At 38.2% G+C, this 27,129-nt stretch overlaps 2 protein-coding genes across 2 annotated transcripts; both read right to left on the bottom strand.

Annotated features, from left to right (window-relative positions):
* Window positions 1-897: 897 nt before the first annotated feature.
* Window positions 898-6,410, bottom strand: LOC140232907 (uncharacterized; the record flags this gene model as incomplete). Its single annotated transcript, XM_072313018.1, has 4 exons — window positions 898-979; window positions 1,810-1,903; window positions 3,063-5,799; window positions 6,092-6,410. Coding segments are annotated over 4 exons (3,156 nt in total), but the record flags the coding sequence as incomplete, so codon positions are not given.
* A 9,988-nt stretch (window positions 6,411-16,398) lies between these two features.
* Window positions 16,399-26,906, bottom strand: LOC140232906 (vesicular inhibitory amino acid transporter-like). The gene is made up of 4 exons (XM_072313017.1): window positions 26,782-26,906; window positions 23,127-23,287; window positions 22,504-22,658; window positions 16,399-17,487 (listed from the first exon to the last, which is right to left on the bottom strand). The coding sequence occupies exons 1-4, from the start codon at window positions 26,904-26,906 to the stop codon at window positions 16,399-16,401; spliced, it is 1,530 nt and encodes a 509-aa protein (XP_072169118.1).
* Window positions 26,907-27,129: the final 223 nt, after the last annotated feature.

The following is a 27,129-nucleotide window of genomic DNA, read 5'->3' as shown; positions in this document are numbered from 1 at the left end:
GCATTTTAATAGTGCCATGTAGACCTACACAGTCCATGTACCATAACAAATAAAAGATAGTTTGTCTTGTATGTAGATACTAGGGAATATAACAATGACTCAAAGTTTTGAAGTTTCGTCACTCAACAGATGGTAGGGACAACGAATGCTGCTTTTAAAAGACAAGGTTTTGCTCGTGTTGGGTTGGAAAGGCATTTGCATGGTCATCGTAATCACTTGCCACTCTGTTCATATCTCTTTTCATTCGCTACTATCCATTCCAGACATTTTATGAGTATCAAATGCAACGGTGCTGTTGCTGATGTGTTTTCTCTTAAGCAAAGCAGAGAAAGCTTTAAAGCATCTTTCACATATAAAATGGCAGTCCCTACTTATCATCGAGTAATACCAAGTACTGGGAAGGAAAGACTTAAAGGTCACAGAGTTAATGCACTTCTATCGCTATGTGCAATATCGAGAGCAAGTTGCCATATTGATTAGAAAGTAATGTGTACCTCTAATTGTGAGTAATTATGTTAAGAGTATCTTCACTTTTGTTGTCATTGTTCAACATACCAGTGGTGATTGTACTGAGCGTTTTGAAGGCAGAAGATCTTGACTCGCAGGCCCTTTTTGTGCAGGGTGTTCTGAACTTTTCTGCTTGTCACGCCTGTTTACACTCAATGTCATGAAATCAGACGGCAAATTTTCTGTCACTTTGTACACGACTGCAAGCGTTCATTTCAAATGCCTCCATGATGTTATTCTCGTATGAACAAGAAAGTAAAAAGAAAAAAAATGAACAAAAAAGTCAGATGATGAACAAATGATTGCAGAGGAAAAGTGATTCATGCGTGTGCCGTAACCATGGTAACGGCACACACTAGACAGAATTTGGTCGCGTTTTTGATGCGGTGCTTCGGCGGTCTCGTCGTGGCGCCATGACAACACTCATTCCTCGCTCAATGGGGCGCCCTCTCTGCGAGTCCTCGGCTTAATCCTGTATGGATTACGTGACAAAAGAATCAACAAAAACAAAACGAAGTATTGAAAGAGGTAGCTACATTATCGATGAAAATTAAAATTTGACTTACTTAGTATAGTCAATATAAAATGAACCAGTAACAGGTGGTCATTAGAGAAAAAAATTAGCTGGAAATAATGAGCGATGGTTACAAAGATCCAGATGTTTAATGATATAATGAAAACATGTCATTATGTCCTGTTTTCATTGCTGGCATGGTGTTAGGAATGCGATGCGATATTGTTTAAGAAATAAATGTTCTTTTTCTTTTTATTATTAATGAATCATTCCTTCTATTTCTTTTCTATTTCATCATATGAATTAATTGAATATTTCTCCAACTACAAGAAAGGAAAGAAAATATCATACAAACATAGTATTAGATGCAAAATATAATGTTATGTCATGAGTACATACATCCTTTGCAAACTAACATCTCATTGCCGTACACGTACAAGAGAGAAAATGACTCTGAAGCGAATAGCCTCAGCACGAATGTGATATGAAAAGAAATAAAAATGCATATTAGCATAATATTTGCAATGCTATAAGGATCGCATTGTTACGCCGATGACATTGTGGAAATGAAACGGAAATAAAATGAATGTGTGCTAACGATATTGTGCATGTGTGTGTGTGTGTGAGAGAGAGAGAGAGAGAGGGGGAGAGTTTGCATCAGTGTGCCCTTCGAAGTGCGCTAGAAATCAAATAGACGTAACTGCATGTGTAATTTGTTTTGATACTTTCATTCGTGAACTGAATGAAGGCACTGATAAAACTCAAAAAAAGTTTTCGTTAGAACTCACCCCATGCGCTACGTAGACGTGACATCCAGTCGTCTCGACCTCTTTGCAGACTTGATTAAACTGATCACACTCTCTTGTGTAACAGCGGCTTAGTCTAAAAGCATAAAGGGAAATATGGAGTAACGGAAAACGAAACGAAAAAAAAAAAATCAAACGAACGATGAAAACCCAACAGAAATATATAGTAAAAGAAATCCCGAGTATTGCTGACCCATAGGATAGCACAAGTAGCGCTGGAAGGAGTGGAAACTTAGAACTTCTAAAAATTGTATTAATATTCTAAATAATAGTAATTTGCTACTGCTAGCGGGAGAAACATTGTTGCTGATGCGCTCCCAAAGATGTCACTATGTCTGAAATGTATTGAATTCATAAAGCAAAACTACCGAATGCAAAGGTCTAAACCTCAGGGCTGTTTAGTGAGCGTTTTTTTTTTTTTTTTCAAAACGTCAACATTGATTACTGAAACATTTCTCTAATTGATAAACGCACCTTGACTTTTATAAAGACAATGAGACATGTACATTGAATTACACTCCACTATTACACGTTCTACTTCTATCATCATTCTTAGTAGTTGTGCGCGTGTGTTTGTGGGGGAGGTGGGGGGGTGTATAGATCTACGTACAGGTAGATACCGGTACCGCAAATTTAATATTTTGTGTGTGATGTAAAGTTCGAACGGATAATGAAGTGTTTGTTTGTTTTTCCAGAGCCGTTATTCCTCAATTAATATAGTGTATATTTCACAGGCTTTCAATAACTTTAATCAAGGGTTTCGAAGAGAAAACTTCACTTTAAGCTTCATAAGGGGGGGGGGGTATTTTTGGGAAATGGGACACCGGTAGCATCCGGTACACCGAATGTTGTATGTTTGCATTTAATGTAACATCTAATTCGCATCAGTGACTACAGAAATATTACAATCGTGATTGGGGAACGTCCAGTCTCCAAAATTTGCATTGAGGTCGATATGCGTCACAAGTGAATTGACAAAACCCAGTTGAGGTTGCAACCAGAAACAAATACATTTGAACTGTATGATAATTATGTGAATTTACTTACACAACTCAGCAATAAATGGAGCTGAAATGGCTCCATTTGTTGTAGCTTTGTGATTATATTGAGAAAACATAAAAGGATGCATAAAAACGTAAAAAACTGTTCATCATATAACTTCTGAATCACATTTCCTGTAAGAGCAGGCATCTTCCATTTTGATAGTTTTTTAACATTATTCATATCGCACTAACCGAATGACGGTGATATTCCTTTGCTCTCTGTGCGCCTCGAGAAGGCTGATGGCCGATTGTGTCCCGAGCGGAACGTGCCACAAGAACAACTTGGACAGATATGTGCATTCCTTCATCGCGTTGCAGAATTCCTCAAATATTCCACTAGTCACGAAACTTTCTGGACGCTCCTTACCGGGAAACCACAATGTAATATTGCGAAGCATTGGAGTATGACCCATTGAGATAGTGAGAGACCTGACTACCCCACTGACGTCGTGGTTTTGATTCTCTGCGGTGGCGACGTAAAGATCTTCCAGGTTCGGACAATGGCGAAGGAAGTCGGCCAAGCGGAATTCCTTGGAGGTGTATTTCGTCACCGAGAAATCTCGGAGACTCGTAAGGGTATTAATCTCCGAGTAGAACGACGGAAAAAGAGATGGTTTCCCCAGCTGCAGCTTCTCGAGACTGCATGATGCTGACAGAGTTCTAGCAATCTGATGCGAGCCATCTTCATCAAGTGTACATCCCCTGATGGCAAGCGTTTTCAGATTTCTGAAAGCGAAGGATCTGGATTCCTGAACCACTTTGTGGCTATGTTCTTCATCGATATCCGCTTCTACACTATCACGGACTTTCTCTTCCTCCGATTCTTGATCCGACACCCAATCAGAGTCCTCCATCACCCGGTGATCTTCCGCATGGTCATCCTGGCTGAAAGTTGCCTGTAGGGCACTCAACGCCGGACAGATTTCTGGAAGCTTGAGCAAAACTTCTGCAGACCATTTCGCGTGCAGTACTGGCAGGCATAGCGATTCCATGGCAACCAAACCCTTCTCGGGTATATTCAACAGGCTGCCAACGAACTGCCGACTAACAGTACAGGAATTCATCTCAAGAACTTCAAGATGTTGTTTCCTGGACAGACACTCCACAAACGCTTTGACATGTGGCCCCATTATCCGCGAATGTTCGATGTTGATCTTGGAGATAGACTCAAAGTGAGGTGCATTTAGGGCTTTGACTATCTTCTCGATCTCAAAAGGACCTACCCCATCTGTGGTGAGGTACCTGAAAGACACAGTCTCAGTTTCAGGAAGTGCAGCCCCAGAGTTGCTCAAGAAGTACTCGAGGGCGTTAAAAGAGTACCCCGAAGGCCTTCCCGTCAAGAACAGCCTGTTTGTCGTGAAAAACTTGGAAAGTCTCTTGTTGGACTTTATCTTTGATTGGCTTTCAAAGTTGCATTCCAGCGATATCTTCTGGTAAGGTGATATGTTGGGCATATGTCTCAATATTTTCTTGGCAGTGTATAGGTCCTGACCACAGGCAAACTGCAACACGTATCTGAACTCAGCAGCTCTGGCCAAGATAAACACATTCTTCAGAGTCTGCACAAATCTCTTCGGTTGTTTCGTGCACAGGGAAGAGAGATAGATTCCGGCACATTTCTCCTGTGCTAATTTATGAAAGAAAGCGATGGCCTCAGTGGATTTTGTTTCTGGATGACCGGTACCTTGGGTTCCAGTGGCACAAACTTTCTGTCTGACGAGAAGTCCAACAGCACAGGCAGCGTGAAGAACATCTGGACATTTTTTGAAGTCCTGGGCGGTGAACTGAAGTCGTTTTTCAGGACTTATTAGCCCTTGAAGTGCTATCTTTCCAAGACGCTTTAGGCAGTTTTCCTTATCCAGTCCCACTTCGTTGCCGTTCTGTTTCTTCCTTTTCAGACTCAGTCTCTTCGGTTTTGCCGGCCGTCTGACGAAAGATGATAGTTTCTTGTGTTGGTGGCCCCAGAGATAGGTAAAGATGTAATCGAAGAGTTTACTTAGAGTCACGATGTCTCGCATTTTTTCTCTGCGGCTTTCATCTGCATCTTTCCAGACCTGGCAGAGCATTGCACAGAAGAGAGGGAAAGGTGTGACGGTTCTAACAGCAGAATTCTCCCTCAGATAGTCGAAGAGATGATGGGCTTGTTCGAGATCGTGCTGGAAGTACCTTTGGATAAATGTCTTTGTGCCTTTTGGAGAGAACCCTTCGATTGCCATGTGTACGTAGGAGTTGGCCAGATGATCTTCCTGAAAATCTGCAGCTTTCCAGGGTCTGCAAGTCACTATCACTCGACAGCCTGTCAAGCGCCTATTCTCGATTATTCTCAAGATGTTCCCAGTGCCCTTGATACCTTGTATGTCAGGCTGGAACTCATCATATCCATCCAGGACGATCACGACGTTATCTGGATGACTCTTGACGAACTCTTCTATCTGAAGCGCAGTTATGGCGGTGTCTTCTGGAAGCAGCTGCTCTACCACCGCATCACCGAAGTCAGTGTGTTGACTCACGAACCGGAGTTGTAAACAAAAAAGGAGTGACACATCAACCATAGGAGAATCTTTAACACCTTCCAGCCAATCGTAGGCAAGCTTTGACATCAGCGTCGTTTTCCCACTACCGGCCTTGCCCTCGACGAGAATTCGTCGTGGTTCTGCGTTGTTCACCTTCACAGACAAAATGTCGTTGTAAGAACCGGGCAACGATACGCGTTCCTTGGTTGCACTACTTGTATCGTCGGTGAGTAAGCACACGTCTGTGAAAATAGTATCCATATCTACATGCGACTTTGGATCCCAAGGAACCAGTTGTATCATGCACAGTGAAGTGCGATATTTAGTTGCAAGCTCAGTCCGACATCGTTCGACGTTGAGTGCAGTGCAGAATGGACCCACGGCGCTCATAACGCTGGCGTATCGATCAGGAAAGCCTGTATTAGATAGATTAAATGAAAAACAAAGAATCAATGACACATGAGAACTTTCTGTAAACGAAAACTAACTCGATTCAAAATTTTTACTCGAGGGAAAGATAATCTGTGTTGCTTTTGCAAACCTGCACGGGAAGTCTAGCCTATGTTCACTTAGCAATGAATGTAGTGTTGACATGCCACAATAATGCATTTGTCGTAGTCGGATGCCACATTTTAATCAGGTCGTAGAGAACATTTTTATGGCAACAAAAACAAAACAACAATAATCCATTTCCTCATTCAGACACACCTCGACATAGTCTGTCTTCCAGACGTCGAAGACCGCACGAGATGAGAGCCGCGACCAGTTCTCCCCTTTCCTCGCTCTCCACCTTCGTCTCTCGCCACTGCACCAGCGCTCGGTAGACGGCTTCGGAGAAGTTCGTGCTGCTCCCCCTCTCGGCCCGAGCCTTGGTCTGCTCGCTGAGGCCGAGTCGAAAGCAAAGCTTGGGCCAGTCGTGCGGGTTGATCTCCTCGGACAACTTCAGCAGTTCGAGCTCGCTGAGGGGCGCCGTGAACGAGACCACGTCGTCGATACTGGCAGACCTGGAAATTGAATTGGACAGAGGCGTATGATTTCATTGACAGGGTGTATATCTTTATCTCATTGTAATTTATCTCAAGGAAGGTTCTCTGTTTTTCGGAGAAGCTATAGTGTGCAATGCAGGTAGCTTATGATATGCTTTAAAATCTTAAGGCCTACATGCATTTACATATGAAATCAGTTGAGATCTAAACTTTGTACGTTTATGGAAGAGAAGTAAATGAAATGAGGAGAAAATAGAATAGATGTAACAACGGGGAAGGCAATGATGACGAAGGAAAGGAAAAGTAGCAGACAAAAAGTAAATGAAGAAGGAGCTGCTAAGAAAGTGAAAGAAGAAAGACAAAAGTTCATGAAGAAGTTCGCCCTTTGCAGACATCATGATTACATCACTCTGACAAATCACTCAAGCACAAATGATTATGCAATTTTCAAACGTTTTTGTACACTTCCCAATTTAACATAGATATTCAGATAACTTTTTTTTTCCACCCAATGTTCAGATATGACTTATTCTATCCGTACATGGTCCAATTATACTTTTGCTTAAATGTAGCAGAGATTACAATTGAATTATCAAGGAGCTGGAATTACAAAGCTTTGTCCCCCTCTCACTATCAATTTTGAACACATATTCATATCCGCAAATAGAACAGAGAGCAATATTACTTTTTATTATGAACGATGGTTGCATGCCTTGAACTGCAAATAGGTAAAATCATGATAACGAAGTGCACATACTATAATATGACAAAGTGGCGGAGGCGTATATGATATTTTTCTATTGGGGTCGTGTCAAACCCTGAGCGTATACTCACCTACCATTGAGCATTTTATTTCATATCATAAACAACCTTGTACAAAATCCTGAAAGGGGAATTCCAGTGAACCTGAAAGTTGGTCTGAAAAGAACTGAGGCGTAAAAAAATCCTTAGCAAAGCAATGAAAATTTGATCAAAATCGGATTACAAATAAGGAAGCTATGACAATTTGACGTTTCACTAATTTTCAGGAAAAAAAATTATTGAACAGTCAATATGAGAATGCAAATAATTTAGTGATCATGCTAGCCATTCACGACTTGCCATATGTAGGTTGTACATTTGATTTTGAAATTTCCAGTTTTTCATTCAAACACAATTTCATTCAAACGCAAATACATGTTATTCTCTGCTATCTATGTATCATTCCTTCAAATGCATGTCGAATCTATACTTTTTGTACATTCTGTTGAAAGAAGTGAAAATAAAACCTTTGAATTGAATTGGATTGAATTACGACAAGTCTCAAATGGCGATATTTCTAACTGATCATTATTCGAAAGTGATTCAACCTGGAATAATATTATGTTTTAATTTTGGTATAAAACAGAAATTTTGAATTTTCATCATTTTTTTTTTTGCACAATGGAAAAATGTGAGATGATGACATCAGTCACCTCACTCATTTTCATCTGCTTTTGATCAAATTTTATAATTCAACTCATAAGGCTTTACTCTTTCTTACCAGACTAACTTATAACTGGACTGGAATTCCTCTTTAACAGTGACTGTCCGTGCCTTATTCCTTTTGACGAGAGAATGCAAAATCAGATGTAGACGGACTGGCTAAAAACTGTGTTACAGATTTTGGATGTGAACTGGCCTCGTATATTATATCCGGGTTAGGTAGAATTTAGACTGTCCGGAAAATGGAAGCTAGCGACAGGATGTACACGTGATGTAATGCAGCCCCCTGAGACAACAGTAAACGTCCGTCTACTCTATCGAACTGACATCCTATATGTCCGCCGTGTTCGAATGAATGCGAACATTGTCATTCATGAAGCCTTCTTTGAAGCCAAACTTATGATAGAAATATTAAAATCCCGTGATTCGACATTTTCCTTTAACAGGGCGAGGCTCCTTCAAGCTTTAGCCATTTTGACATCAGGGTTAACACTCACAGATTTAATGGACTTGCTTGTTATTATGTCAAAATATATGACCTGGAGTCTGCGTTGTACGTGAGGACGAGGGGGAGCAGAGAGAAAGTGTTATTCCCCCATATTAGATCTCCTTTATTTTCACCTTTAATGTCCCCCAACCCATTTAACGAGATAAGATAATAACAATGATGGCGATGATGAATACATTAACAAATAAGGGATATCGTTTACGAAAATGTGAGAATTACTTAACCTAATTTTGTATTGAATAATTTCCCATTCAAATTCACTTCGTCCTAGGCTTTCCCTATCTCTGAGTTAAGTACCTTCTGGGATGTTAAAAACATTAGTCTGTTGTTTCTTTCAGCAGCGATATAGTCCATGGTCTTTTGCTAACACACTGCAACAGCAAATTACTTTGCAGGTCACACAATATATACAATCAAACATGAATTAACAAATCATAGATTAAATTAGAGCATCTGCAAAAACGTATATGTGCTGTAGTGTTCCCTTTACCGAAGGGTTTACCTCACGAGGTAGTCGTGTGAGGCTGTGATAGGACATAGATGACTTTGTATATCAACTTATTAAGCAAACACGGACAAACACGGACACACAAAGTCACATGATTGTGTGTAGTGTGTGTGCGCGCGCGTGAGCAGAAAGCAGTGCATTTTATGATGATTTTATTTTGTGTTTAAGATGGGTATAACTTAATGTTTATCATTATGATACAGGTTCAGTATTATTCACAGTGTGAAGTATGCATTGGCTACTTTCAGCATACTTTTTAATGGTATTCACTCGAACACACATGGCAACTTTCGATGCTCTACGTGCAGGCTTAAAGGAAACTTTGAGCGCGAGTAGCAATATTAGTAGAATACATCAGCGAAATTTGAGGAAAATCGGACCATCAATTAAAGAGTTATGAATTTTTCAAGTTCCGCCGCCGTCATTGCTGGATAAGCGCGAGGACTCTCGGTTCATGTACGTCATGTATGGACAGCAGTCAAGAAAGAGAAGAATTCCACAAATTATTGTCTCATGAAAAGTACGTATGCCATCATTCCCCTGCTTTCTGGACGGACTAAGTCCAGTGTTTTTGTTTTCATTGCGCTAGAAAAGTGAAAATATGTTGAATTTTCCTTTCTTATGTTGTTGTCCTTACATGGCGTCATGAACTATAGCAGTCTTCATATCCAGCGATGACGGCACCGAAATTAAAAAATTCATATCTTTTTCGTCAAATGTCCGATTTTCCTCAAATTTCGCTGTGTTCTACTATAATGCTGCTGCTTTCACTCAATCCACATTCATATTTGGGTTTAGGTTTCCTTTAACAGCAATCAAATTGTGGTTTTGCAGTCACGGAAGTAATACGAGCTTCGTGAAACTTGAGCGGCCTCTGGCGCTTGAGTATATTCTGCTTTCAATATCATCCACTTGAAGGATATTAAACCGGTAATAGAGAATTATAATGAACAATAATTATGAAGTTCTAAGACAGCTTATCAGTCTAAACTGTAAACATGCAACTGAAATGCAATTAACAAAATAATAATTTACAGTCATTTGCAAAGGTTATAACGAAACCGATGCGCATTGTTGGCGCACGAGACATTATCATCATTTGCGTTCAGAATACACTGAACCTTTCATTTTCTGTATACTTGATGTTTGATTTAAATGCGGCTGTCTTAAAACATCATGGCCAAGAGAATATCAAGTTTGGCAGTATTGTATGAAATCATTCAATACTATTGGTTCTCTTCCAGGACGAGTGTGTAAATCAAAAAATAGTAGGTTTGGTTAAGTATCGCTTCGCACGCAGTGGAAGTGGGAGAAAAAGATTAACTCATGGACGTAACAGGTATAGTTAGTCCCAACGATTTGTTATTGTAATCACTGTTTATCCGCATTATTTTTAGATTGGTCAATGCTATAAACTGTGTAAAGTGTTTGTAGTACATAACAGACGATCATCACTACCCAATCCTTCAAAAACTGTCAACATCATTGCGCACAGTAGTGCGGTGGAAATATAAATACAGCGGTTCTATTCGTAGTGAAAATTGTCATGGCTACATAACGTAAACGAAAGAGAGCAAGCAGTGGCGAGAACGGTAAGGAAATAAAGTTGGGCCATATACAAGACAATACCTTGTGGTTGATTCGACCAAACAATGGCTGTAAAAAAAAAAGTCCTTGAAAGAAGATGACTAAAAATAAAATCCGGAAAAGTGTATGCCAAGTGGCACTATTCTGAAGTAGCCTTAAAGGTGCACACAGCACGCTCTATACGTGTGCTTCGCAACCAACAAGAGAGGACACAACCCAGTTACGTACACCAAAGAACCTTTGTAATTAAGGACAGTCACAAAATATCTGTCATCCGTCCTTTTTTCCCCCTCTGGAGTGGTAGTGACGTAGGTAACTTCCGGTTAAGTCACGTGTCCTTTAAAGAAAAAATCCTTTTCTATCTGCATTGACCAGAAAATTGGTCCTACCCCATTCTATAATATTGTTCATCTGGCATTGGTATAGAGGACGACTAAAAATACTATCCTTACATAGTATAAAAAGTTGGTTTACACTTATAAAAGAGGTAATAGTCAAATTCTAATTTTCTAGACAGATTTGACTTCAGGTGGATGACACCTCGTTCGGCTTGCGGCTAAAAAGATACAAATGTATGTGGAATTCACCACTGGATATGGCTTCAGATCCTTTTGAATGAACATCGCTGCACGAGTTTTCCTATCCTGCATTTCTGTGTTGTTTATCTTTATGTTTGAATGTCGCCAACACCCCGACCTCTTCAAGGAATTGAGTCTCACACATTATGAAACCGATCATAAAATAACACATCACTTGTTTATGCAATCATGCCACATCCTTTAAAAATGAACCTTTTTAACCTTTTAACCTCTCCTAAAAGGGCACTGTATCCTATACACCCTTTCAGTGCTCAGATCCCTTACTATCCCCTGCTATACCTAATATCAATTAGGTCAACCCGCAAGTGCTTCTCGACGTGCAATGTGTTATATTAATCTACATTAATCGTGACATTCCACATCTTTAGACACATACAATAAATTATTTGTCATGCAAGTTCAATAAATTGAGATCCTATTATTTTAAGTATAAAAGGGAGCCATATTTTCATTTTCTTATTTTTTTCTTGTAAAGCAGTGACCTAATCTTTCTATAACAAAGTAGAACATCGCAAGGAAGGAAACTAGACACACACAGAATGTGTTTGGAAAAAAATTAAATTCTAATACATCGCCAACATTATTTCAAAAAATAACTGACCTTTGACCTATACCTATACGTCGATAAATGCATTATGTCTCCATTATTCACAATACAACTATTCTACATAATCATGGAATCATTTTGTCGATGTGGACACTACACCCGTGAATGTGCATGCAGTAACAGATTATTTCAAAAGTATATAACACCCTGTGCACAGTGATTCCAGCCCACTTGTAACGTTTTTCTTGTTTGTGCATTCGGTAGTAAATCGATTTATCTTCTTGAGTCGGTACTTTTACCCTTTTTTTTTTCTTAAGAATAGGTTAACGATTACTACCAAGCACACTCACAGTAAGTATTCATGATTGTATAGAGTTACACGCACAAGACGGGAATGCGGCAGCAACTGCCACGAATAAATTTGCGTGTTTTCATATAGTTTCCGACTATAGTTACAGCCTATCAAAATCCAACACTTCGAGACATATTTCGTTTTCGTTGATTTTTTTTTCTTTTAGAGTAAAATCCTTAGAAAATTTGTACCTTCCAATATAGGGCCCTCAAGTAGGGTGTATCCGACAAACCACGTCTGGCATACACATATACACATGCACAAACAAACAAACACACAAACAAACACTTAATTTACAATATTCATTTTGACTGTTAATACTCACGCCTTCTTCATGTTTGGTCGTTGTCTCTGCACTCACGGAGCCTTACAGATTTACAGCATGTTGGATTCTGTACGAAATCGCCATCACTTTTGCTTCCTCAAACTATGGTATGCCCGTAGCCGAACGGGACAGTACACGCGACATATGAAGTACAGTTCACCGAGTACAGACGTGCGGGCGTATATCCGTCAGCTGTTATCTAAATGCAAGTCTTCTATAGTCAGGCGGAGTTGTGAATCCCAAATTTCTAATCCAACATTATGATTGAAAATAATGATTCGATTCCTCCTAAAAGTGATATCTCTCCTTTCGGCAAGCGTGTGCAGAAACGACTCTGACACCTTAGGATATTGATAAAGTTGATTTGGCGCTCTGACAGTCTTCTATATTAATGATTACAAGGCTAAATAGAGGAGGGTTCTATATGTGTTATTAGAATGGGCGAAGTAGACTCTACATTAGCCAACTTTAACGGATATCAGGAACTTCAAAGCGGATGTGACACTTAGGAATGAAGGTATAGTTTCTAGTTTCACTATACAGTCGTTTGATTAGATTTTATTTCCCTTCTCAGAAAGATAGTCTCACTTCTTGTTTTTGTCTTCTGTTTACCCAAGGATATTTTAATATTTCTACGTTGTTGGGTATTCGGGCCTTTCATCTAAAAATCCAGTGAATACAGCCTTAGTTTACTTACGTGGTTTGTTTTGTTCTTTTTTAATGAAGTATCAAAAACACGGTAGTATCTAAGGCTTTGCAATTCCTGCATTGATATTGACCTGTTGTTGTTGTTGTTGTTTTAGATAGAAAAATACAAGGAGAGAATAAAGATATTAACCACTTGCGAATCTCCATTGTCTCTGTTTTGCCTTATTCTTCTATAATTTACTAATAAAATTCAATTAATTTTTAATCATCTGTTTGATGCTACTTCATGCAGGAGAGTATACCACTTGTGTCAATATTAGTAATGAAACCGTCCAAACACGTACAGAATCTAATTATCATTATTAGTCACTATTATTATCGATCATTATTATTATCATTATCATACATGACATCATACACGATCGTAGTATCAAATGGGCTATGCTATGAGCTTTGTAAGAACGAAGACAAATTTAAAAAGCGTACTCAGCTCGTACAGTATTTCATTGTTGACGCAAGGAAGAATTAAGCCTGCTATATGTACACGATTTTAAAATAACTTTAGAACTCGCCAACGGGACCCCATCCAACGGGAGCCCATGGAAGACCAGCTATTGCAGCTGAACACGGGCTATCCAGCCATCTTCTCAGATGGAAATGAAAACAAACGAACAGACGCAATACGAGAACATGGACGGTTAAAAGAGAGAGAGAGAGAGAGAGAGAGAGAGAGACAGAGACAGACAGACAGACAAACATCGAGAACAGAAGTACGATGAAAGGATGCAGTAGGTAATCATCATGGGGTTGATGATTGGTGGTCCAAACGGCAGTCTCGCAGTGCATAAGATTATGTAAGACATTTTCAAACTCCCGACAGGCTTATGCAACAGTAACTCCAAGCACGTACAATATAGTCATGTTTGTTTGTATGTACTATGTATGCGTGTATGTATGTATATACATACATACATATATATATATATATATATATATATATATATATATATATATATATATATATATATATGAAATATGAGAAAGGAAGGTGAAATATTCCTCTTACTGTTCCTCCTTTTCGGAAAAGCGCAAGAGTTGAAAAATCGGTCTCCACCGGGAATCGAACCGGGTCTTTGGCATGGAACGCCAACGCCTTAACCGTTCAGCCACGGAGACGTCATAGCGGTTCAGGCAGACCAAAGCTCGAATACCCGACGGACCAACCTTTCAACTCTTTATGCGCATGTTCCTTTTTGGGGCAGAGAGTTATGAATAACGACCAGCCGCGTGCCTCAGCTGGATCTTCTAATGAGATTCACGTAGCGATGAATTGGGATAATGTTTTGCGAAAGAAGTCACCGCTACAGCAGGTTTTTTTTTGGGTTTTTTTTTTGGCTTCTCCTGAATAATTTTGCACATGTGATATATATATATATATATATATATATATATAGATATATATATATACATATATATGTATATATATGTATATATAATATGTATATTATTCTCCACAATCTGATGATATGATTATAAAGTTCATGGATAATTCAACTTTTCCTTTGGTCGTAAATCTATAATTAATCTTTCATTCCGACACTGCGTGCGTGTAGCTTGATGCGCGAATTCACGAAATTAGAAGATAACTAGGAATTGACTGTTAAATATTGTTGATAACATAGGAGTACAAGGCAGGTATATTCTACTCAATCTTCTCTCTTTATTTCATTCTCAAATGATCAATTGACAGGTTGATTGAAAGAAACCAACTGAATGTGTTACTGCGTTAAATGTAAAATATTTTATATACAATATTTCTATAGCAGACTTTGGCATTAGAAGGTCAATGTATATTAGATGGGACTGAATCCTCTTACACAGCCATGGTGGCTTTAAAGATGGCTTTAAAGGCTGAACTTCACCTAATGAATGCTCTGCTGTTGATGACATTAATTCGATATTACAAAATATTGATAGCCATGATAAGATAAAAAAATATTTCACAATGCCAGCAATATCAAATCCTTTATTGTCTCACTATAGTTTTCATGTGTTCCTGATTTTGATTCAGTAACTCCCTTGCATTTAGCCCTCTATCTATAGTAGTTAATGCTTTTGCCGCAAAAAAAAAAAAAAAAAAAATCTTTATTTTTTCACGCAGACATTATCTGATAAATCATTTTGGTCACTAAGCTTACATCTACAGCTTTTGATTTTCATGAAGATCTTTATTGCTATTTCAGGTCAAATCCGGAAGAACTGATGAAAATGTTGAAGTCAATCATTTTTTTTTTAACACAAACAGACTTCAGTTTAGTGAAGACTAAAGTGCACATCAACTAAATGGACAAAAGAAGGCAATGACGTCATCATCCTCATGGCAACGTCTAAATGAGCTTGTGATCCAAATCACTGAGAAATTGTATGTTTGTTTATGACACTGAAATTCAATACTCTGGCTACATTTTTTTTCCTCATCTCTGATTCCACAAGAGCATATTAGAGCAGCTTTCTATGCTTGATCTCATGTTAGCCCCTGAAAGCGAACTTGAAAATGATGTTAACTTCCACAAAGGAGACTGTTTGGAATATTGGGACAGTTTACGAGGTATATCATCTCTCTTTTTAATAACTCAACCGGAAGAATCGAAAAGTGAATACGCAGTACCCGCTGCAGTAATCAATAAGAACCATCACTGGCTAATGGGCGGGATCAAACTCGGTATATTCGAGTGGATATAACGCTTGCCTATATAGCAGGTCGTTTGTTCGAATCCCACCCGAGTATGCTCATGATTTGAATCATGGTTATTACTCATACCACTGGATTATCGGTGTTTATTTACGTCGATGAAGAGCAATTTAAACCAATAAGTTGCAATAATTAGTGAGTGGAGAATTCGAGGTCAGAGATCTGTGCGTCAAAGACACCTTGGTGTCTAAACACTGATATCCTATTTGCTTTAGTGATCCCTTCCCTCCCTTAGCTAACCCCATTCGCTTTAGTGACACCCCCCCCCCCCGGCCCTACCAATGCAGAAACTGACCAAGAATATAACTTTGTTGGAGGGATGGACGTCGCACTGTGATCAAGTGGCAAGTTTGCTCATAATTATAATGTTCACTCAAGTTATGAAAAGAATACTGATAAATATGCAAACCCTCGTTATGAGAAAGTAGTTCTCTTGCCTCATAGTTCAAAGTTCCTGCGTATATATTCAGGGCTCGATTGCTTTTCAAGAAATGATAAAACAGATTTTGAAACAACACATTAATTCCACTACTTCCAAAGAGGTTGTTATTTGGAAGTATACTGTACTGTACAGAGCCTCCTGTGTCTTTTTCCATAATCGTTTGGTATCTCGAAATCACAACCTTAAAATAAATTACGACGTTGAGCGCGGTCAAGCAATGGCGAATACATTATTTAGATACAAATTACTCTGTTTCAGACAACTGTCATTCTACAATCTTAAGATCATAAATATCTGTTAAACAGAAACGAGTGCTTTAAGGGAATAAAATATACCAATGAGACCAGCTACTCCACTGAAGACTACAATAAACCATATAAAAAATTGTTCGTATAAACGAATGCTTCTCCTTCGAAGCTTGAGGTAAAATATGCAGGGAAATATGAAATCCAGCCAAGGAGCGATGAGGCTTCCGGTAAAACTCATGAGGAGGGAGAAATGAGGGACAGCCACGGCTAGAAGTAGAGTCAGAGCAACTAGGAGTAAGCGGAAGACAACCGCCCAGACTGGCGGAAGTAGGCTTCCCTCGTCCGGGTAGCATTTTGGTATCGAGCTTAGCTGCATGGAGTCGACGGTGGAAACGATGAGGAAAATCAATAGAGGGTAGGTGAGGAGGGACTTGATGACGAAGAGGCAGCTGACGACGGCCTGCAGCGGGCCTAGAGGCATATTATATGTGATGAATTCCTGCGTGTTTTCGCCAAAAGTCAGGAAGGCGAAGAGAGAATATGCGACGCTGATGATGCCCGTCACGGCGAAGGAACAGTTTAACACCATGTTGAAGCGGGTGCGCTCCCGCATGCTGCCCTCTACGCTCGGCATGAGAAACTGCGCGCCGAAAGTGAAGACGATGATAGCCGCGCTCACGGTGAAGCTTTGCGCGTCGAACTTGGCGATGGCGCCGATGTCCCAGCGAATGCTAAGTCGGAAACTGTACCACACGACGCTGCCGTACATCACCACCAGTGAGAGCAAGGCCACGAGGCTCAGCCAGGATATCTTCGTCAGGTTCTTTAGGAGAACAGTGGGTAGCAGGGCAACAGCCGCGATTGTTGTCCACGCGAGCTGGCTGAGGCCCGCCTGCTGGAACGTGTCCACCAGGAGGGCTCCGCAGAGCTGGAGATACAGTGCGGCCAGTGACGTCATGTCAATAATTTGCATGACATTCACCACGTGATCGCCGTAGACATGGTACGCCCTGGCGATGTCAGCATAGGTCTTATGAACACGACGGGTGACTTTTAAGCCAGGGTGTCGCTTTCTGGGGCATGCCGAGTTCTGAGCCTGCGCGTCATCGACCTCCTCGTACATGCAGTATACTAGGATCTGCAGAAGTAGTTGTACATGTGAAAAATATTAGGCGTTAGGCCTGTGAAGATAAAAACATCTTTTTATTTCATTTCCTTTCCTTTCATTTCATTTAATGTTTCTCAAACATATATATATACAATTTATCTACATGTATTTAAAATAACATATCACGCTGGGGGAAAAATACTGACCATTTTAATTTATACACTCTCTAGGTATCCATGGTGGAAAGAACGCAAAGTTCAACCATGGACCTTCGTCAATGATTAAACAAAGTGTTGAATAATATATTATAATGTGAACACAGTGTCCCACAGTGTCTTCACAGTGTCTTCATTGAGTCGACTCTGTATACACACTGTGAAAACAGTAGGTCCACAGTGTGTTCACAGACTCGACCTTGTGAACACACTATGTGGGACATATACGTTCTGCGAAAGCACTGAAGACATCGTGCTCGAAGTTGCTGCGAGCATCGGTGTAAATCTCGCTCCGCATGATATCGACCGATCGCATCGCGTCTGTCGCAGGTTTGCTGGAATGGGAGACCAGTCGCAGGGAAACTAATCTTACGCAGGAGCCGCGCGATCCAGTGATACCCGTCCATGCCCAGTTTATTGTGAAACTGTCGCCGACTTATAGGCACAAACAGGCTTTGATGAAGAACAAATGGAAATTGAAGGGAACTCATCGAGTGACTGTCGAGGACCTCACCAAACGTAACGCCAAACTTCTGTCAGACGTACAGAAAAGAAAAGACAAGGTGTCTGCGGCATGGTCTCTCGATGACAAGATATTTGCAATGATCAAGGCCTCAAATGGGAAAGAAAAAAAAACCTGATTTCCTCAATGTCTGACTTGATTACCTGAAAATATTGTACAATATAATTCTAGGAATTTTCATTAATTAAATGTTTGTTAAGAACAGCCTCCAGTTACATTTTGAATCCATAGTATATCTTTTTTGTGTATGGTTATGTTTATGTGATTTTCTACCCTTTTGATAGTTGTATGAATGTAGATATGTCTCTTTGTCATTTGTATCAATGTGCAATTGATGATCTTGATTTGAATTCAATCTCTCACTGTTTATCTCCTTTGAGTGAAACCCATAATGATGTTGGCATTAATGAGTCATATTATTCCCCTGATGAATTTAACAATGATATTTGTAACAAATTCATAGATTCTAAAACTTTCTCAATGGTCCATTGTATTGTCGAAGTATTTTGAAAAATTATAATATTGTGTCATTTTTAGGGTATTTATCGTTGCAGTTCTCTATGATCGGGGTAACAGAAACCTGGCTGAAAGACGATATAACTAGGTGCAATATAAAAGGGTATTCATTTCGTAAAAGTAACCGAAAGAATAAAAGGAGTGGAGGAGTAGGAATATTCATATAGGAGAATTATTTTCATATGCGGGAAAGGATTTGGATACACATGATGATTTTCTTGAAAGCATTTTTATTGAAATAAAAAATGACCGTGGGAAGAATGTTATTGTAGGGGTTATATATAGGCCACCTGACCAACTAGTGCAATATTTCTTTGAGTCTCTTAACTCAATTCTTAAGATTGTAAATAATGAGAATAAAATTATATATTTTTTGTGGAGATTTTTATATTAACTTATTATCAATTTCTTCCTGTCAATATGCAAATGAATTCTTTGATATGTTTGTCATTTTCTATGTATCCGCTCATTCACCATCCAGCACGTATGGGTCAGCACGGTGTAACGTTGTTGGATAATATTTTTTACAAATAATACCACCTGTGTGTTTAGTGGTGTTATTGTGGTAAGTATAAGCGAGCATATTCCTATATTTTGTATTTATCATAATTTTGAAATTAAAGTTATGAAACATATTTGTTATATAAGACAAATTAATGAGTCTAATGTCAAATTTTATTTCAAATGGTGATATTATTGTAGATAAAAAAAGATACAGCCAATATATTTAATAATTATTTTGTAAATATTGGTCTTAATCTCACTTATAATGTGAAATGTTCTAACAGTGTTTATGAACAGCCATGACAGCAGCTGAATGTAAATGAACGAACTGCGTATTTTACTCACATAACTAGTAGGGAAATTATTGATATTGTGTGATTTTAAGAGTGGAACGAGCGCAGGATATGACGGTACTGACATCAATGTTATTAAACGAATTATTCATCTTATTGCCTCGCCACTTTCATCTATTTTTAATCTTTGTGTGTCTAATGGTGTCTTTCCTGATAGACCAAAAATTGCGAAGGTCGTTCCTGTACATAAGGGTGGGAAAGTTGATAATATAACAAATTATCGCCAGATTTCTGTATTGTCATTGTTTTCTAAGATTTTTGAGAGATGCCTTTCTAATAAATTATATGTTTTTTTTTTCTTCGTGCAATATTCTGTCAGATAACCAATACGGTTTCAAAAAGGGGCACTCCGTTTCGATGGCCCTTCTTGATTTTATTCATAAAGTTTCTTTAGCTTTAAATAATAAAGTATATTTTGTTGGATTATTTCTTGATTTAGGTAAAGCCTTTGAATCGCTAGATCATTCAATTTTGTTAAGTAAATTATATGATTATGGAATACGTGGAAATTTATGGCATTTGTTTGAGAATTATCTATCTAATCGATGTCAGTTTGTAACTACGTGTATTGATAAGATGTTCTTTATATAAACCTATTTGTTGCGGAGTGCCCCAAGGTTCAATATTGGGACCTTTATTATTTTTGACTTACATCAATGATATTTGTGATCATCTCAGTTTTTTAGTTTTATACTTTTTGCCGACGACACCAGCGTGTTCATGTCAAGTAGTGACATAACAATTTTAATTGATTCATTTAATGAGGAATTGAAAAAATTGAATAAATTAATGGTTGGTTAATAACAGATTAGTTTTGAATAGTAAAAAAAAAAACCCCGAAATATATGTCATTCACTGATATAAAGATAAATATTGTTAGTATAACTATCAATTTCAATGATTACGATATTTCACACGTTGTCTCTACAAAGTTTTTAGGTGTGTATATTGATAATAAATTAACATGGCGTGAACACATTAGTGCCGTCTGCAACCGCGTAGCGAAATGTGTTGGTGTGCTGTATCGTCTTAGACATTTTCCAAAACGCGTATTTATCATGATATATTATGCTATATTTTCTCATATCAATTACTGTAATGTATCGCGGTCTAATTGTTCCGATTGTTTTATGAAAAGGTCATTTGTATTACAGAAAAAAAGCAGTCCGATTCATTCAAAATGCTCCTTTTAATGCGGATACATTGCCAATTTTCCCTGAATATTATTGAACGTATATGAAATTAATATGTTGAACACTGCCATGTCTATGTACTTATGTTCCACAGGTTTGATGCCTGTCGTCATGTTAAGAAAGTTTAAGTTAAATAATAGTATTCATGATTATTAGACGCGAAACCCCGGTCATTTTCACCTTCCTTAATACTTATAGAAACACCATTTTTTCTTAAAAGGTCCAATCCTTTGGAATAGTTTACCGCTCCTTCTTCAAAATATCCCATTCCTTAATGGCTTTAAACGTGTATATAAAGATCATCTTATGAGTCTGTATTCTTCCTGTAACTGATTTATTTGAAGGCTACTTTTGTAACTGTCTACTTTTTTAATGATCATACGGTTGTGTTTGTGTTTTGTGTCCTTAATGTGATATTTTATATTTCCAGGATTAACGCGTCATAAGACTTTAAAGTTTTTCTAAGTTTGTAGTTGTATGTGTCTTTGTATTTTTATGTATTTTATGATGGATGAAATAAACTGAACTGAACTGTCTGGCAGGAATTATTAATTGATATAAGGGGAATTTAGTCTGTCAGAGCGAACAAGAATAATCTATGATATACGGCCTACCAACATCAGCTTAACTGCAGGATGATACATACACTGTATTGTGAGTTCTTTCGATGCAAAAGGCTAATGCAGCAATATTACAATATTAATCGTGTGTGTGTGTGTGTGTGTGTGGGGGGGGGGGGGTTACTAGGAATGGCAGTTTCCATATTTCATTGAAAGAAGAATTCAATGTAAATACGCCATTCAGAAAAGTTCATGGCGGGGGCCGAAAATGTAAGGTTTATATTCTGTGCATACCATCTGTGCAATCAAACTTTCGTACAGACCTGAAGCATAGATATCAGATGTTTTGGAAATTACCTATGAACTTGCTTTACACTACCAGACATTCTTTGCAAGAGAGATACATTGTTCATCATAACCAGGTATTTAGTTACTCTCAAGCGGGCTCTCAAGCGAGTACGTCAAAATCATATTTCCTCCATGCGACAAAAGATAGAATTCGTCATGCATTAACGCTCGGATATCTTTGTGCTGAGAATCAATAACTTTATTTGTGACTCAAATTTGTGATAGATATTTAACTAAATGTATTTACTTTGGGCCGGGAGCGAAACAGAGAGAGGTTACAATGGTAATTCACAATGATAAACACAAAGCTACAACACATGTACATGATATGATACTATATAAACTGCTTGTTATAAATCTTGTGAAGACTCACGCTCCATGCATTATACTGCGTCGGGCAAATAAGCCAGTTCGGGGTTCCACTTTAAGCACGAGCAGGTTATTTGTACCAGCAGAGCGGTGTTGGTTTTTAAATTCACTGAGATAAGCATCTGTGATGTGATATAATCTTTATTTCAAGTAATAATGGCGCTTGCCATCACATCCACCTGATAGCAAAAGCAGTATTTGGCAATATCAACTGAAAAACAATGATTATTAATACATTCAATGCAAAACAATGAAATGGATGCTTTCCAAAGTGGCAGTTGATGCATCATTCTGACCATGCAAGTTCATCCTTTGTTTTAACATGACTGATTAATTCCAAAATTGTCACGCCGGGTGAGCTAATGCATTCTGTTGCTTGACAACTAGTGGCAACTGAGAAAGAAGAAAGGTCATTTGTACCCATGTGCACATGAGCTAACCCCGGACTGGCTTATTCCTTCTTACCTTGCTCGTGTAATGTCCAAGAAACATAACCACTACCATGGTAACCAAAGCTGCCACGCCCCCTTCCTTCACTGTATATGGTAGACTCAATGTGCCGATACCTTGCATACAATTGATAACATTCCAGCATGCTTGCCACGCACTGCTCGTTCCCTCTTCTACATTTCGAATACAAAACAAATACACGCCAACACACAAAACCATTAAATGATGATTATGTCAGTTATCACACTCGTGAATTCGAGTTCTGTTCTCACATGATAAAACAACACTTGGCTTGCCTCGTTACATACGTCAGTTAAAAGTTCAGGGAATGTGTACTTTTTGCTCAAGAAATTATATTCTGTGAATTCTCTTTATATTTTCCTTTATCATTCTACGCATGTGACGTCATAAACTGTAACTGCTGTCGTCTCCGCAGAAACTTTCAAAATTCATAACTTCCGAGCGGATTTTCCACGCAGAAATTTTAAAAGTTGATAACTTTTGAGCGGATTGTCAGATTTTCCTCAAACTTTCACTGGTGTGTTTTATTGATATTGCTGCATTCCCACAGTCCACATGTATATTTAAGTAAACTTGTCCTTTAAATCGACAATGGAAGGGATGGGGTCAGGCTATACCTTCATTTCCGTCTTCGGTGTGATGGTCTTCAAGCTCATCTGCATTTTCGAGTTTGTTCTTCTGGCTGCTGGTTGGCCAGCGACGGGAGCTATCTGCCGTGGTCGACGTCGACGTCTCGCTGGACGAAGAATCCTCGGGAGACGAGCTTTCACAGGTGTACCTTTATACATGGACGATTTTTGAAGTTTTATGCATATTACAATATGTATGCATATACAGTAATATGTGTACATTTATATATACAGTATATAATGATAATATATTCAGTTTATTTATGTAAACGAATGGTTTTGTTATGTTATTAATATTATTTATGTTATTATTATTCGATAGCCAGAAGACGACGCATGGCTGTTGTACTGCGTTATATATAGCCACTTACGTCTTGCACTGCTGCCACATGCTGTATCATTGTCGACAACATGAACATATTAGTTCTATATTACTATAGTCTTATGTTATATAACATACAACATGAAGATATTAAATTGGCGTTTTTGTTGTATACCCTCATTTCAATCAATAACAAGAGTTTGATATGATTATACTTTTATGAAATGCATTTAATAATATGAGATTAATTATGTATATACTTATTATTGTATTCTGTTATACAATTACGGATTCACTGATGACATAGTCATTATAGACTCACGTTAGTTAGATTTACATTGTTACGAGTGCAGTCTTAACAAGACCGAAAGCTCGGCATAATACACACATACGTTGATCACTAGCTACGTCCACGAAGGCTCTTCTGAGTTCTCGCACTGAATAAATAATGAAGGAGCTACATTGGTGCTGTACACGGTCGTCGGGACCCCTTCTCGCGCTCTGGCTACAGTATATAACATAATCATAATGTATATGAAGAGTTTCATCGCAAAAATTTGAAAGTAAGTCTATAATCAGAAAGAAGAAATTAAAACCTTTCCAGAACTACGTAGCTTGTTGCGTAAAAAGGACCATTCTTGAAGTTGCATGATTAAAGATATCCTAAAGTTCCTTTTTTCTTTTCGTTTATCAGCTGCTTTAATCACAATGTCTCACATCAATATTGTTTGTTCTTCTCCAAAATTGACTTTCATCCTCTTCGCAGAAGAAACTAACATACAGGTTTTCCCATTCATTTTCAAACTTTTTTCATTCAATTTCACAAATTTTTACTTCAATTTCGTCGCGGAATGTCGGGAGTAGGCCAATCTTACTTTCAAATTCGTCTTTCGTCGTTCATTTTCAAATAAAGTCCATTCAATTTAGTCATTTGGCAGACATTTTCGTCATTTACAGTTCAAATTCGTCAGTCTCACTCGCAGCTCTCAAAACAGCAGGATCAATTTCGTCTTTTGTCAATCATTTTCGTTAAATTTTCATTCATATTCGTCTCATATCTCTACCCGGTGTGATTTTCCAGTCATTAATGTATTGTTGTTGTTTTTTTTCCTGTAACCGTTAACATTTTACATTCAGGAGTTAACATACACACAAGTGCCCCCCCCCCCCCACACACACAGAACCACAGATACAGACACACACACACAAGCAATCCGAGTACACACTGATACAAACAGACGTATACCGTCTCGCAAACGAAAACACTGACAAACGATTTCTAGGCAAACATGATTAAAGACAAAATTTAAGTGTAGAATTGTCGCCTTTTTAATGTCAAAGAACGGATAACATAATTATGTTTGCTCCTTTCCAGGGTACAAAATTTAAACTTTGCTTCATGCATTATGATGCGAAAACCTGAGCATTACGAGTTAAAATTCAAAATGTGACACTGACATACTGTCCTGGGTTATGACTTTTGGCTGTCGTTTATCCTTCAATCACTTTCGTTGGCAGTCTTGTTTTTCGTGTGTATTGTTAAAGAAAATGGTTAGGGAATAATGTGTAACGATACAGTTTACGAGAGAAAGTATAATAAAATAATGTCGGCTTTAAAGTTGGTTCACCATCAAAATAAAGAATTGACAACATCTGACTAATTTAAATGAAAAATTCATGAAATTGTGTGAACAAAGACGAATTTGATCTTCATATCATGCGATCCGTCAGCGGGAGGGACGAATCTGTATGACAATTGACGATTCTGAATGCTATGTCTTCGAAAATGTTTGACGAAAAACGAATTACAATGACAATTGACAAAATTGAAGTTAGGATTTGCGTTCCATCTGCTTCTCGGTACGAAATTGAATAATAAATCTTTGAAATTGAATGACAAAAGTGCGAAAATGGATGGGAAAACCTATATTATTTTCACACAAAGATATTGATGTACTTACCGTAAAATTCTGAGTTAGCGAAAGTTGAGTTATGGTTTGAATGCAATAAGTTATCATTGAATATGACCAAAACTAATTCTATGTATTTTCAAAATATTAATGCTCCACCTGTAAATCTCAATATTATGATTAATGGTGCATCTCTTATTAGGAAATTTTCCGTTAAATTTTTAGGCGTCATTATGAAAGCCAATATGACCTGGCATGATCATGTTAATAATGTATCAAGTTAAATGTCTAGAAATATAGGTTTATTATATAAATTTAAAAATCTGTTATCTGTAGTCTCTTTTTGTGTTGTATAAAGCTTTCATTTCTCCGCATCTGAATTATTGCAACATTGTTTGGGGGAACTGCTGCAAAACCAAGATCAAAGCATCTCGTTATTACAAAAGAAAGCAATTAGAATGTACCACTCCCATTTTTAAAGACAAGAGAGCACTTAAAGTTGAGGATATCCATACATTCCAAACAGCTATTTTTATTTTTAAGTATGTCACACACTTACTTCCATCTTCATTGGAATCATTCTTTGCCTACAATACTGATATCCATTCTTACCCCACACGACAATCATCCGACTTTCATCTCAACAATCCCAGATCTCTGTTCGCATATAAATCAATTAGACATCATGGTCCTGACGTATGGAACTCATTACCTCTCACACTTAAATCACGAACAGCATTTTATTCCTTTAGGGCAACCATAAAAAATAATTATGGTCTAAATATACCAATTGAAATGATACTGTGTCTGACAACGGAACTTGGTTTCAAATATCTCATTTGCATTATGGTTAATGGTCTACAGACCACCATGGTGAAATGAATGTGGAAAGCCACCTATGTAATGGCGACTATATGTGTATACAGTTACGAGTGTCCCTTTTTTTTTGGGGGGGGGGGGGGGAGGGGGTGATCTGTTCACACTATTGTATACCAGCAACATCAACTTGAAAATCAGTTCCGAAATGTATGTATAATAGTTGAACTATTTCATGATATAACGTTATGCCTTTTAATATGAATGTGATTATGTAAACTTCAGAAACAATCAACAAGTATTCACATACTTTCCTCATAATCTATTTGAGGGGTCTATATAGATAGACAGATATTATATATATATATATATATATATATATATATATATATATATACATATATAAAAACCCGAAAGGAAAAACTTACAGAAGCCACAAAGATTGAGGGCTGTAAGGAAAATAAGAGACAAAATTAAGGGACATTACATTAAATTTTATGTAGAAAAGTAGTGCGTGTTTGGTAAGATGGGATAATAAGATAGGGGGCGGGGGCGGTTGGGTCACTGAAACCAATTAATTCAGCTGTTAACTTACTTTCTTGTTACGATGTGTTTCTCCGAACACAGTTCAATGTCTTCGCCGAGTGCATTCTCCCGCCCCACAGAGATAGAACGCATATTGTCGAGAATAAACGCCCCCACCGTCCGCATCTGCTCCATGACAGAGGCCTGGTAGAAGGAGAAAAAAGGTGGGGGGGGGGGGGGAGAGGAAGGAAAGGAAGGAGAGACGGAAATGGAAAGGGAGAATAAAAGAGAGAGGGGGTGAAGTAATTCACACTTTGTGAGGGATATAGTGTGAGATTTTGCTGGTAGTTGGAATTTTTGATTACGTGTAAACCAGTGGCTAATTTCCTAAGCAATGGAAGATTGCTAAAATCATTCC

Source organism: Diadema setosum, chromosome 9, assembly GCF_964275005.1.
Source record: "Diadema setosum chromosome 9, eeDiaSeto1, whole genome shotgun sequence".
Lineage (NCBI taxonomy): Eukaryota > Metazoa > Echinodermata > Echinoidea > Diadematoida > Diadematidae > Diadema > Diadema setosum.
Note: the sequence above shows the minus strand (reverse complement) of the source record. Positions and strands in the feature narration are given on the sequence as shown.

Coding starts and splice junctions, on each gene's coding strand:
- LOC140232906 (XM_072313017.1), bottom strand. CDS start 26,906: ATGGAGCAGATGCGGACGGTGGGGGCGTTTATTCTCGACAATATGCGT. Junction 23,288..26,781: donor AAACACATCGTAACAAGAAA/GTAAGTTAACAG, acceptor CCATGTATAAAG/GTACACCTGTGAAAGCTCGT. Junction 17,488..22,503: donor TTGGACATTACACGAGCAAG/GTAAGAAGGAAT, acceptor CTACTTCTGCAG/ATCCTAGTATACTGCATGTA.